Genomic DNA, 15,113 nt, shown 5'->3' on the forward strand with positions numbered 1-15,113 from the left:
TCTGTATGAGTGGCTGTACTATCTGTCTGAGTGGTTAGTCTTTCTTTACTCTCTGGTTTCTGAAGATATTCCTTTATTAATTACGCTTGACTTTCTCCAAAGATTTTGCAATCTCAATATAATTTAAATCCTTTCCGACTCTATTAGACTCTCCTTTTTAGGTTAGGTATTAACAATAGAGGATATATTTATTGTTAGTTATCCTCTTATAAATGTCTCTATACTTTACTTAGTGTTTTACACGGAGTCACCACTAGAGGGAGCCTGTGTTCTTTCAATATGACATAGAGGAGTATACAAATAGGAGAGTAGCTGCAAATGAAGTGGGAGGTGATTCAGTGGTAACAATTCCTCCTCCTCTAGTGTATAATCACTCCCCCGACTCCTCCTCTATAGTTATAGATTTTCAGAATCTATTCCTCTCCTGCCGTCCCGTAATCGGGTTACCGTGGTCGGCTCAGCTCACCTCTGTCGCACTTCTCCTTATATGCAGTGTTCATGCAGCGATCCGTGGCGATGGCTATATATCAGGTACGGGTTTCAGTGTGGCGGCTGTGTCTCCCAGCCGTAGCGGCTTTCAGTCGCAGTCCTCACAACTATCTGCTCCGATATCAGCCTCGGCATTCCTGGCAGATAACACCGGCCTCTACCTCTGTACTCTCCACAGCTGGCACCGCTCCCCTTTTCCCGACTCCGGTCCCTCCGTGTCCCGATCTCCTCCGGTGCTATCTCTCCTCTCTCCGCTCCTCTCTCGTCCGTCCAGCTTATTTCTTCCGTTATCCCCCTCCAACCGCTGTCCGCCCCCCTGCTTCCTTCCAGCTCGCGGCGTTTTCCTCCTATTCACGCGGGGCTTCCAGCATATTCTCCCCCGCGAGTCTTTCTCCCCAATCCGGGTCTCCTTCCTTGCTAATATCACATCACAGTCCCACATATTAAACATTCTATATAAACATCTATTTCTTCCAGCCATTTCAATTGTACATATGTACCATATATATACTATATATTAATTACACTACTATATGTATTTTATTATTTAACCAGAGGGTTACATGTGTATTGTATTTGCTAGGAGGGTCCTGGCTAGTCTCTTTTCCTCCCAATATGGTAGATGATTCCTCATAATGCACAAATATTGGTAACCAACACTGAAGTGATGACATCATAAGACATAGATTACGAGAGTGGACATCACAGCACGTTTTCACAGATGTTACAGTAATCTCCGCATGTATTATCATCACTTTTGTATTATATCAAGTTAATATAGTTAATCTTTTGGCTGGAATAACCAAATACCATTCTCAGTTCTAGGTTTCCCTTGAATACAGACTCTGGAAGAACTGACCTTAACTTCTAGAGGGGTGTGGATAAGAAACAGATCCATATAATCCAGCTGTAGATCCTTCAGAGATTTTTCAAGAGCTGGGCGGACTCGGTCCGGGGTGTGGGAGTTCGACCACAACTGAAATAAAATATCCAGAAATATTCTTACATTATATTACATATACAAATATAAAAGAGGATTACAAAATGATTGTAGATGAGGACAGTCACAAGGGGAGTGGTTATTACATCTAGTATACATACTTACCTACTGATGAGGTATGTGGTGATATTATCACTGAGGAGCCCATTTCAGGAGCATGTAGCCTGCGTCTTGTTTTTCAGTAGAATTGTATTTGTAGAGCAAGTGCCCCTCCTCTACCCCGAGGCTGTACCAATCGGAAGCCCTAGGTCTGTGCATTTACCTGCCCCAGATGTCCACCAGTCCTTGATCCAACCATTAATGGGCAGGTGGGGGCAGAGCCATGGTATCACCTGGGCCCTGTTGTTACCAAATCCCCCCCCCCTCCCCCCCATTATGGGTTGACAAGGCAGGGCACCTTGTACACACCCTCCTGCCATGGACTCCCGTGTTTGCAATATTAACAAGGAAGACATGAAATTCTAAGAATAACGAGGGACAAAATACTTTGCAGAGACAGTGGGTGTTATTTACAGAGAACAGAACCTGGGCAGCACGGACGGTGTAATGATTAGCATTACTGCCTCACAGCACTGAGGTCATAGGTTTGATACCCACCATGACCCTAACTGTGTGGAGTTTGTATGTCCTCCCTGTGCTTGCGTGGGTTTCCTCCGGGTACTCCAGTTTCCTCCCACAATCCAAAAATATACAGGTAGGTTAATTGGCTCATGACAAAAATTAACCCTAGTGTGTAAGTGTGTGCGTGTGTACATGGGGAGACTAGATGGGCCAAGTGGTTCTTATCTGCAATCAAATTCTACAGTATGTTTCTATATGGTGCAGTGGATCTATAGCTCTGCAGCACGGGTAGTATAGTGGTTAGCACTGCTCTTGATCTTGTGCACGGTCACAGCCTGAGGGTAGATTTACTAAAGCTTCGAAACAGACATGTGGAGGTGTTGCCCTGTAGCAACCAATCAGACGCTAGCTATCCTTTCTCTATTGAATTCTAGAAAATGATAGACAGATTCTGATTGGTTGCTATGGGCAACACCTCCACTTGTTTGTTTTAGACCCTTTAGTAAATCCACCCCTGAGTCTGGAATTACCTTCCCAGTGTAGAACACGTCCTCTCTCTTCACTGTCCCATCCGCAATCTTCTCCTTGATGGCTCGCCCGACTTCAACCTCATTGCCGTAAAGAAATGCGCAGTCGATATGACGATATCCAACTTCTAGAGCCACTTTCACAGCCTCTCCCGCCAGGATCTTGGCAACCTAAGGGCAATGATTATTTACTGTATGATCATTTATCTCACACTGTACAAACTCTTCTTTCCTCATGACTATGGGTCATTGTAAGGTCCAATCACTTTATTATCATTGGAATGAGTAGTCACATACCTCGTTATCGGGCCCATTCATGGTTGAACTGGCCCACAGTGGTACAAGAGAAAAGCCCAGTGGGCCCCACTGCCTGGTAGCCCACCCTCTCCTCTAGAGATCAGGTTCCAGACTGTACACGTGAATTATACATTATACATATGTTACCTTATACTGGACTATGGTGTATTCTCTACAGTGCATTGCTGTTATAAGTCACCGCTGACACGTCTCCCGCCCGCCTTTACGTGTGACCACGCCCCCTTTATCTATTGTCCCACCCCTCTACAAATGGGTGCGCCCCCTGCACTGATTTTTTACATCTAAATGTTGGAAGGTATGCAATATGTTATATTGACGGGATGTATTAACCTGCTCCCGCACGGACAGGGTCTCCGAAAAAGATCTCGTACCTGCAATGTGCTCAGTGGGCTGCTGGGGCTTCTGCCCATGGCGTGCTCCTGGGGAACCATCTCCGCACATTGGTAAATCTGGCAGCATCATATGTCCCATAGAAACCTATGAGGGATGCGGCTGCCGGTGGGAATGGAGGGATGGCAGCAGGTATCAGACAGGCCTATTTACTAAGCCTTGGAGAGATATACAGTGGACAGACATAGAGTACCAGCTAATCAGCTCCTAACTGCCACGTTACAGGCTGTGTTTGAAAAGTGACAGTTAGGAGCTGATTGGTTGGTACTTTTGGCCTAATTCAGACCTGATGGCTCCTCTGGGTTTTTGCAGAGGGCTGTGATCAGATAGGCGCCGCCCATAGAGAGCGATGACCCGCCCCGTGCAAGTGTGCGAATGTTTGTGTTCACCAGACAGCGGCCAGCTGCAAATCTGTTCCCAACTCACTCACCATCTAATGATTGTTCCAGTGTGTGCAGAGTGTGCGCAGCCCAGGACTTACTCCCTCAGTGCGATAGAATCAGGCTGATCGGGGCCGGAGCTGACGTCACACACCCGCCCTGAAAACGCTTGGGAACGCCTGCATTTTTCCTGACATTCCCAATAAACGGCCAGTTACCACCCCCAAACGTCCTCTTCCTGTCAATCAGCCTGCGTTCGCCTAGCGATCAAAAAGACGCAGGATTTTTTCACAGTTTGGCCTCGCGTCTGCGCATTACGATCCGTGCGCATGTGCAGTCATTCGATAATCGGCCGCTGTGCGATTTCGCACAACAGCGATCGGGTTTGAATTAGGCCCTGTATCTCCAGCTCTCCAAAGCTTAGTACATGACAGCGATGGCGCAAAACAGGTGTAATAACGCTTCCGCCCAACACTGCACAGTCCAATGCCGCTACTTCTGTCTCCACCGCTCCAAAATTGTGTGTGCTAGGGGGGTCATTCAGACCTGATCGCACGCTGACGTTTTTAGCAGCGGTGCGATCAGGTCTGAAGTGTGCCTGCGCATGGGTCACAATGCACAGGCGCGTCGCTTCCTGGCGAGGCGCGTCGCTCGGGTACAAAGCGGATCATAGCTGAATGATGGATTTAACGAAGAATTCATTCGCACAGCCGATCGCAAGGAGATTGACAGGAAGAGGGCGTTTGTGGGTGGCAACTGACCGTTTTCTGGCAGTGGTTGGAAAAACGCAGGCGTCTGCAGGGCGGGTGTCTGACGTCAATTCCGGCCACAAAAAGGCTACAGTGATCGCAGCGGCTGAATAAGTTCAGAGCTACTCAGAAACTGCACAACACTTATTTGCACCGCTCGGCTGCACATGCAATCGCACACTTGCACAACTAAAATCCGCTCCCCTATGGGCGGCGACAATCTGATCGCAGCGCTGCAAAAAATAGCTAGCGAGCGGTCTGAATTAGGCCTCTTTGGTTCATCGTAGCGGGTGAGTATGTCCTCTCTGCACAAGCGTTTGCACCCCTGCACAGCGAATTCCCCCTCCCCAGTAGGCGGCGACTGCCTGAGCGCTGCAGTGCAAAGAACCGCTTGCGTGCGACCAGGTCTGAATTAGACCCTATATTCTGGAGCATGCTCTGTGCGAATACGAATACACACAATGGGACAGATGTACTAAAGCCTTAGAGAGTGATATATTGGAGAGAGATAAAGTAGCAGCCATTCCGCTCCTGTCATATTTTAAACACAGCCTGTAACATGACAGTTAGGAGATGATAGGCTGGTACTTTATCTCTCTCCAATATATCACTTAGTATATCTCCCCCCAGTATACACAAACAGGCAAATGCTTCACTCTTCACTGGCGCCATAATGTTTAGAATATGTTACCAGACATAAACAGCTATCAATCATCCCATAATCCTCTCCTGCCCACTCACCCACCTTCACCGGGGCGTACGTGCCAAAACCAATGACTGGCATCTTATGCCCATCGTTCAGCACAACGCAAGAACCTTCATTCAACGCCATGTTATGTCTCTGATCTATCAGGAAGTTACTGAACACTAGTCTGCACTTTGGACATAGTATCCTCCATCCCTCCCCTTCACTGCTGCCGGCTGTAACGAGCAAGGCCGGATCCTGAGGGCGTGCAGCACGTTTCCCTCTCATCTCTGCATTTTCATGTAAATCTGCACCCAGAAAATCAGGTTCTGCAGGGTCACTTAGAGCAGATCCTGGTAGCTAGATAATACATGACCTCTATTCATCCTACAGTATGTTGGGATCTATCACTTTTTCCCACCAGTGAGAAATATTGTTACTGTTTCAGCAGGGACATAGCCAGAACTTTGTGGGCCCCATAGCAACATCTCGAAGGGGGCCCTGTCCCAATGATTCTAGAGCGAAACCTCTCCACAGCAGTTATCAATTTTATGCCCCATAGTAGTGCCATAGTTCATTTTCTGAACCATAGTAGTGGCCTAGTCAATGTTATACCACATAGAAGTGCCCTCATTTATTTTCTGAACCATTGTAGTTTCCTGGTTTACATAATCTTTCTATCGGCCGATGTCGGACCTCATGACATCATTACACAATAACCTTACAACTAAATATGAACTAACTGAACTTATCTACAAATAACGACATGGACCACTAAAAAGCCATTAAAATCGGTCAACCGTAATTTATTTAATTATAATCAGTGGTCGAAGTGGAAATTTTGAAGTGGGGGTATGCAAAAGTCAAGGATGCAATTATGCGCGCGCGCTCCAGAAAAGAGGGGGGTGGTCACCCAAAAGGGGGCGTGGTCACACACAGGGGGCATGTCCAGTGTAGTAGAACCCCTTATACTATCTAGTGCTGGTGCCCCTTTCACCTTATAGCACACAGTACGAGCTGAAATTTACATTATAGCACATGGGGGGTAATTCCAAGTTGATCGCAGCAGGAAATTTTTTAGCAGTTGGGCAAAACCATGGAGGTCATTCCGAGTTGTTCGCTCGCAAGGCGATTTTAGCAGAGTTGCTCACGCTAAGCCGCCGCCTACTGGGAGTGAATCTTAGCATCTTAAAATTGCGAACGAAGTAATCGCAATATTGCGATTACACACCTCGTAGCAGTTTCTGAGTAGCTTCAGACTTACTCGGCATCTGCGATCAGTTCACTGCTTGTCGTTCCTGGTTTGACGTCACAAACACACCCAGCGTTCGCCCAGACACTCCTCCGTTTCTCCGGCCACTCCTGCGTTTTTTCCGGAAACGGTAGCGTTTTTTCCCACACGCCCATAAAACGGCCTGTTTCCGCCCAGTAACACCCATTTCCTGTCAATCACATTACGATCGCCAGAACGATGAAAAAGCCGTGAGTAAAATTACTAAGTGCATAGCAAATTTACTTGGCGCAGTCGCAGTGCGAACATTGCGCATGCGCATTAAGCGGAAAATCGCTGCGATGCGAAGATTTTTACCGAGCGAACAACTCGGAATGAGGGCCCATGTGCACTGCAGGTGTGGCAGATATAACATGTGCAGAGAGAGTTAGATTAGGGTGGGTTATTTTATTTCTGTGCAGGGTAAATACTGGCTCCTTTATTTTTACACTGCAAATTAGATTGCAGATTGAACACACCACACCCAAATCTAACTCTCTCTGCAAATGTTATATCTGCCTCCCCTGCAGTGCACATGGTTTTGGCCAACTGCTAAAAAATTTCCTGCTGCGATCAACTTGGAATTACCCCCATGGTACGAGCTGAAATTCACTATATATAAATATATATACTATATATAAATATATATATATATATACTATATATAAATAGCACACTGACAGCGGGATTTACTATAAGTAATCGCCGCCTCTCGCCGCCTACCGCAGCGATACTAATCGCATATGTACTAACATATGCGATTAGTATCGCAATGCGGTATAGGAGGCCCCCCGCGATGTGGTCTGCCGGGGTCTGCGGGGGTCTCCGTCACCTCCCAGACTCGGGAGGCGACGTGGGCAGGGAGTCCCCGGCTCCTCCTCCTCCTCCCCCCTGCAGCCGGAAGGAGACAAGGCTGTGATGCGGGGGAGAAGGAGGAGGGGGGGCCGCACCAGCAGGCAGCAGCAGCTCGGGTATGCGGGGGGGGGTCGTCGTTAGCGGCACGGGGCGGCGGCGGGATGCGGCGTGGGGCGGCGGTAAGAATCCCATAGGCTTCTATAGGGTATCGCCATAAAAAGATGGCAATACCCTATGAGGTGAAAACGCGGCGGTCGGGACTTAGTACATATGAAAATGCGGTAAAACGGGGGTTTTACCGCATTTTCCCTTTAGTAAATCCCGCCCTGAATGAGCTGAAATTCACATTGTAGCACACTGAATGAGCTGAAATTCACATTATAGCACACTGAATGAGCCGAAATTCACATTATAGCACACAGTATGAGACGAAATTCACATTGTAGCGCACTGAATGAGCCGAAATTCACATTATAGCACACTAAATGAGCCTAAATTCACATTATAGCACACTGAATGAGCCGAAATTGTGACAGCAGGGACAGCCAGAGTGACGACAGGGAGAGAGAGAGTGACGACAGGGAGAGAGAGTAACGACATGGAGAGAGAGTGACGACAGGGAGAGAGAGTAACGACATGGAGAGAGAGTGACGACAGGGAGAGAGAGTAATGACATGGAGAGAGAGTGACGACAGGGAGAGAGAGTAACGACATGGAGAGAGAGTGACGACGGAGAGAGAGTAACGACATGGAGAGAGAGTGACGACAGGGAGAGAGAGTGACGACAGTGACAGCAGGGAGAGAGAGAGTGACGACAGGGAGAGAGAGTGAAGACAGGGAGAGAGTGTAACGACAGGGAGAGAGAGTAACGACAGGATAGAGAGTGATGACAGTGACAGCAGTTAGAGAGAGAATGACGACAGTGACAGCAGAGATAGAGAGAGTGACAGTAGGGACAGGGACAGTAACGACAGGGAGAGAGGGTGACAGCAGGGGAACATTACCTGACTCATTTGTTGAGGGTGAGCGGCTGGTGGCTGGCAGCGGTGGGCGGCTGGTGGCGGGCGGCTGGCGGTGGTGAGCGGCGTGCAGTGGGCGGCGGTGAGCAGCTGTGAGCTAGTACAGCGCTCCACACAGCCGCCGGCCGCCGAGCAGGGACGGGAGTAACATGTGCAGCAGGATGGCCACTTCCTCGCCTCCTGCTGCACTTTCATTTTCTCATTCCCGAATCAGTGAAAGAAGTGGCGGTATACCATACAACCGTATACTGCCCCACTTCGACCACTGATTATAATATATTTAAACTAAGTATGGTGGCAACTAGAAAAAACAACCAGATCAACAGTGACATTACGACTTATTGGCGCTACGCATGTCCATGACATGACATTATTTATCTCATTGGCTACGCCAATAAATGCTGAGCCTCCAACTCTCTCCCCAATACACCAGACAGCCAAGCCCAATGACCCCCCGGTATACAGAGTATACAATGTACTGGGCAAAGAGCGCACCTCCAAACAGCGGCGCAATAGCCACTGTAACTGCCGTTCTTTCCCGCCACAGATATTGGTTGACAAAACCCAACTGACAAAGAAAAAGAAAAACGGGTGGGGAAAAAACGTGACTCAGGGAGGGAAGGTGGGAAACTCCTGGGAGAAAGAGGCAGAATGCAGATCCCGTCTAACTCAAAATGTCTGCTAGCTCCTCCCAACACTCCCACTATCCTAATTAGGACCAACCCCCAAGCCTATTAACTGTTAGTTAACCTACAAAATTGTGCAAAGCCCATGCAGTCCTAACCGCCTTGAAGTTTACGCCCGCTTGCGCTATTTGCACTCGCTCTTCATGATATCACAGTGTAGGGCTGCCAGTACATATTATGTCACACAGTACCCCCAATTCACATTATGACATACAGTGTCCCCAGTTAATATTATGCCACATTACAGCGCCCCCCGTTTATACTGTGTCACATTACAGTGCCCTCCTGTTCAAATGATGCCATGTTACAGTGCCCTAGTTCATATTATTCCACACTATAGTGCCTCCATTCCATATTGAGCCACACTACAGTGCCCCAGTTCTTATTATGTAACACTATAGTGCCCTCCACAGTACAATGAGCAGATCACATTATGCCACATTACAGTGCCATCCAGTTCATACGGTGCCCCAGTACAGCGCCCTCTTACCATTATAACACCCATTACACACTCCCCTCACTGACAATGTAACGTCACACAGCTCAGGCTGAGCAATGGATCAGACCCAATCGCTTAGCAGGCAAATCTTGGAAATAGGTATGCAACTTTATAGCCTGGGTCCAGGCCCCCCTAATTCTCTGGGCCCCATAGCAATGGCATCCCTTGCACCCACCAGTTATGTCACACAGCAGTACTGATTTCGCCTTTTATCCCAACCTATCTGGTCTGGCAGCTCTCAGCCTTCCCGTATGACAGCTGCTGCAGTCAGATGATATAAGCCAGAAGTAAATTCCAGTGTACTAAAATTAGTAAAATTCTGTTATCTGAAAACTGCTGATAGAAAAAAAAAAAAAGGAAAACCAAAACTTTAGCAACGCTCTGATACCATCCAGGCTGAACCGTTTCCGTCTACATTTTGAAAAGGATGTTAGGGACCCTTGACATGGTGGATGGGCCCACATATCTGGCCAATCGTGCAAAGAATCCTTAAATATACTCTATGTTAGCTTTCACAGTGTATTATTATTTTGGCTATTAGTATTCTTAGTGTTTAGAGTGTGCACCTGCATTTTCTTTTTTTCTTGCATGGTACTACAAGTCTCAGCATGGTAGCACCTCCTAATATGTCTAAGATTAGGGTCTGCAGTTCAGCCATCCCCCCACCCTTTAACCATCAGAGCTGGACCAGAACATTATTGTGCCATCCCCTTTTCTTACTCCTTACACAAATAGGCTCCGAAACAGGATTGCGGGGGGGTGGGGGTGGGGGTGGGGGGGGGGAGCAAGGGGCATTAGAGAGGTGTCAGTGAATATAATGTGTCGCTGGGCACAGTGAAGTCGCCATCTAGGGTTACCACGGGCATTGTGTCTGTGTAGTACCTGGATGGAGATAATTCTATTTCTGGCTGCTCCACCTTCTCCCACCCCACAGCCCTTCTCTGCCCGCCTTTAGAGCCTTCCACCCTCCTACACCTAGCTCTGACCCCTTCAGTACTGTATGTGGCTCTTTTATTTAAGACAGGTGAATACTACCTGCCTGGGACTGTATTTGTTTTACACTGCCAGCACCACGGCCACATGGGAGTCCCGGCACTACTGAGATTTATATCAATATATATTGTGAGCAGATCGGGCTGGGGATGCTGTTTCCTGGGGTAGATGGGTACACTTTCTTCAGCAGCCCCAAATAGCAATACACTAGGCAGGGTATTTGGTACAAATAGCCTCAACTATCGTTATTTGCAGAAAATTTAAAAACAGAACATAAACATAAATCCTAGCCCATCTGGGTACTAATATATAAATAAGGTTTTCCTCTCTATGTCTCTATGTGTGTGAGAAAGAGCTACTGTCCAACTCACCAAAACAACTGTCCAACTTACCAAAACAGCAGATCAACACAGCACTCACTTCAGGTAGTAATGGTGTCTCTCTCCGCAAGCCAGCAGCTTGCTCCCCAGGCGGTGAGAGATTTCCTATCCAGGTTTACAGGTTTTTATCATGCACATGCAGTGTTAACACTGATTAACCTTCTCCCAGGCTCCAGGCCTTCAAGACTGTGACTGGGCCTAATGGATGGAGCCTGCCCTCTCTCTTCATCTATACCCCCAGGACCCCTTAACCGACTTTTACTCAAACACAATTCCACTGCTTTTAACAATATATATATCACTGTTCTAAGTTTCTATACAGAAACTCTGCGTGCTTTAAGGTCCCAGCTCATGGTTCTATACATTTTAAGCTAAGTTAAACAAGGTTATGACTTCACAATTGTAAACAAGCTTTACAATAGAGGTCATCCTTCATAGGTTGAAGGGTCAAGTACTCGACGTGTGATAGGTCAATTATTCTGACCTTTGTCCTGAAGTGCCTGCCGCACGGATGTCCTCAGGGTCTGTGTCCAAATACCATGTGAGCACAGCCCCGTACACACGGGGAGATGTGTGCTGAGCGATCTAGGCACAGTTCACCCAGCACACATCTCCCCTTCTGCTCAGCACTCAGCGCGATGTGTGCTGAGTGATGGGAGGAACGGATGGGGGCATGGGGGGGGGGGGGGAGATGCTCACTTCACACAGCGGTGAAGTGAGCAATCTACTAAACTGTGCTTGCATGCAGGCCAATCTAGTACCGCCCCCCCCCCCCCCCCCACACCTCACTCAGCACACATCTCTCCCCATGTGTACGGAGCTTGCGACTGAATATAATACATATAACTAAACATTCAATTCCTTAGTAAATGGATCTAAAAATAATACATACTGTATACTGTATATATTTGAGGTGTGCGGCGGGCACTTTTCGTGTTTTGTATTTTGGTTTTGGTTCTGGATCCCCGCTCGTGGTCTGGCTCTGGATTGGTTTTGCCAAAACCACCCTTTCGGGTTTTCGATTTGCTTTTGGATCTGGATGATTTTTGATAAAAACACAAAAACAGCTAAAATCACAGAATTTGGGGGTAATTTTCCACCTACGGTATTATTAACCGCCATAATGTAAGGGTGCTGGTATTGTGTACTGCCTGTGACCGTCCAAACGTACCGCTTCTTACCTCCGCTTGCGTCTCGCACTCTGGCCACTCCGCCTCGGCTCGTCCGAGAAGGATTCCTCTTCGGGGCCTCCGCCCGAGGCTCAGTCTGGGGACCGACGGCTAGAGGAAACAAGGAACACTATCACTGTGCGCCCACTCCTTCCTCGTTCGGGGAAAAAGTGGCACACCGGGGTGGCCGCGACGTTCACCGGTTAGGTGAATGTCATCATCGGCCCATGGGCCTCAGCCACCCAAATTGTCACCTATTCGGCACTTGCGCACCTAGGTGGGAGCGAGCCCGCTAGGCCTAGCGGGGTCTCGCGACCGGCGCTCAACACGGACAAGGACACACACTCAGAGAATACTCACACTGGTACTTTTGTCAGCTTGCTCGTCGCGAACCTCTGATCCTGGAGAGAAAATGACAGCAGCCTCCCTACAAACTAAACGGCTAACAACAGAACTGAGCCTACCTATTACGAACTATAAACAGTGTAACTTGGTTGGCTACTTCACCTAACTTCGCTCAACAGGTCAAGCAAATACAGGTTCACAGTGTGAATACAATGCAAATGAGGGTTACCTTTACAATCCGGTCCGATGCAGGTTCCGCTACCTCGCCCCAGTTAGGACAAACTCGGATACGCCCTAACACCTCGGGGAGATCGCCGTCCACTCCGACGCCCGGGTATAGGCCGGGCAAAGAAAACCCGGACGATCTCTACACAGCCCCTCCCTAGCACCGCAGGCGTGTACAAGATGCGAGGGTCAGCCGACCCTCCGTACCCAGCCTACAATGGGCCCCGCACGAGCTGCCGCACAGCCCACTCGCCGGGGTATCCAAAGGGGCGGGGCTCAGCCTGTACAAGGAATGCCTTCTCTGGTGCGCCTGTCTAAGGACCCAGACCTCCAACTAAGGTTAGGATCAAGGCCCAGTCCTCCCCTGGCCTACAGCCGGTATCTTTTTTTTCCCCCTTGTCCTGGCCCAACACGAGGCGGCCAAATGGTATACTTCCCTGACTGTGACACAGGCCTAGTGCCTGACTGCAGCCTCAGGCCTAGTGCCTGATATGCCGCCCGGGCCTAATGCCCGCCTGACCAGAGCCAGAGGGTGGCTTTGGCCTAACGCCCAAACCACCGCAACAGAATATGACCCCCCAAACTCCTATCTGCGTTCGGGCCTAATGCCCGTATATGCCCACGGGCCTAATGCCCGAACACCCGGTGGCCTAGGGAGGATATGAGACTCGGCCCGAGGCCGCTTACCGGACCGTAGGGAGAGGCCGCAGTGGGGAGCTTCGTTAGCTCTTTTGCCTCCCACACACTGCGGCACTCTCCACCGGACCTCCGGGTGGGCTCCTCGGGTTCTTCTTCTCCGGCCGCCTCGACGTCTTCTCCTCGGGCGCCGCCTGTTGCTCTCCACTGGGGTCTCTTCCTTCTTCTTCCGCGTCTTCTCCTCGGCCACCGCCGCCGCTTCTTCTCTTCCCCGGCCGCGTCTTCTTCTCGTTGGGAGCTCTTCACTGCTCCGGATCCGGCGCTGACTGCCTGCTCCCGCTCCGCCGCGTCTGTTATAAGATGCTGGGAGGGGGCGGAGCTATGACGCGACGAGCCCTGATTGGCTCGTCGCGGCATGCTCCCATTGGCTGACCGGGCGCGAGCCCTGATTGGCTCCCGCCCGGCGCCATCCTCGTCTTGCCGCGCCATGATTGGAGGGGCTTGAATCCCATCGGACGCAAGCCCCTCCGTGCTGAAAACCCGCCGCAACGCCGCCTGGGTCCCGCCGCTGTATGTCCGGGGAAGATGGAGGTGGGCGACCTCCCCCGTTCCCCCAACACGCCGTCCTCTCACATTTCCCCCCCCTGTTTCCTTTGTAGTCCCTACAAAGATGTGGGCCGCTGCCCACTCGAAGTTTGGATCCGCAAAACGGGGGGCCGGTACTCCCAATGTCGTTCGGGTTGAACGCCTGGGCAGGGTTGCTGAGGTTGGAACGGATGCCTCCGGAACAGAAGTCACCGGGTCAGCACCCTCGGCTGACCCTCCCGATGGCGGGGGGTCTGGTGCCACTTCAGGCGGTGGAGCCCACCAATCCTCTTCCTCCAATTCAGGGGTAGCCACTGGGACCGTCTCAATGGGGAGCAGATCTTCGAATAGACAGGGGCGCAGCATGTTTCGATGCAAAGTGCGGGCACGTCCACTCCCGTCTTCTGCTTTTACTTCATAAACGGGGTTGTCAGGAGACACTCGCCGCTGCACAATGTATGGCATCACCTCCCATCGTTCACTCAACTTGGCCGCTTCTCTCGGACTAACACTCTTTGCCCCTCAGTAAATGGTCCTCCTAACGACCTCCCAGGCTGGGGTGTAGTTTGGACCCGATGTTCCCCGCCGCCACATCCCGGGCAAATGTCAGGCGGCGTTTCTGCTCCTCAATCCATCCACTGCGCGTCCACTGATCCTCCTCCTCTGATAGGGACAGATCGAGATCTTGCAGGTCCTTCCCTGGTCGGCCAAATAGCAGAAAATACGGCGAGAACCCCGTGGTCCGGTGCACTCTGTTGTTATACACCCACACTAATTCCGGGACAAAGTCGGGCCAGCGCCGCTTTTTGTCAGCCCCCAGACCCTCAGCATTTGTAGCAACGTCCGATTGAATCGCTCACAGGCTCCGTTCCCCTGTGGGTGGTACGGGGTGGTCCTTGATTTGTTCATACCATAGGTGCGGCACAGCCGCTCCATCACCCAACCTTGGAAGCACGCGCCTTGATCGGAATGGCCGCGCTCTGGGCAGCCGTACCTTCGGATAAAATGCTCGACAATAGCCTTGGCCGCCGTGTCGGCAGTCTGATCCATGGTAGGGTCAACCACTGTAAATTTGGTAAAGTGGTCGGTCATTACGATAGCGTACTGGTACCCACGCACCGATTCTCCTATCAAGACATAGTCCACCATGAGGAGCTCAAGGGGTCTGGTGGTCCTGATGGTCTGCACCGGTGCCCGTTGCTCGCCGCTTTTGATAACAGCGCACCTCCTACAGGTCTGACACACACCTTCCACCAGGGCCTGCAAGCCTGGGAAGAAATACTGTCGACGGATCCATTGCAGGGTCTTCTCTGTCCCAAAATGGGCGCCTTCCTCATGTGCTTCAGTCACCA

The 15,113-nt window shown here is 50.1% G+C and overlaps 1 protein-coding gene across 5 annotated transcripts in view; it reads right to left on the reverse strand.

Annotated features, from left to right (window-relative positions):
* Positions 1 to 15,113, reverse strand: part of LOC134933696 (aldo-keto reductase family 1 member C1-like) — a 243,009-nt gene that overhangs the window by 30,219 nt on the left and 197,677 nt on the right. For 3 of the 5 annotated variants that reach the window (XM_063929078.1, XM_063929077.1, XM_063929081.1), the window contains 2 exons: positions 2,581 to 2,748; positions 1,349 to 1,465 (listed from right to left, as the gene is read on the reverse strand). In XM_063929078.1, the coding sequence (XP_063785148.1) occupies positions 1,349 to 1,465; positions 2,581 to 2,748 (285 nt within the window). Of the gene's footprint in view, positions 1 to 1,348; positions 1,466 to 2,580; positions 2,749 to 5,159; positions 5,274 to 8,228; positions 9,767 to 15,113 lie in introns of those variants that run through there. The other 2 variants (XM_063929079.1, XM_063929080.1) reach the window with 2 other exon arrangements.

Source organism: Pseudophryne corroboree, chromosome 6, assembly GCF_028390025.1.
Source record: "Pseudophryne corroboree isolate aPseCor3 chromosome 6, aPseCor3.hap2, whole genome shotgun sequence".
In the NCBI taxonomy this organism is placed as follows: Eukaryota; Metazoa; Chordata; class Amphibia; order Anura; family Myobatrachidae; genus Pseudophryne; species Pseudophryne corroboree.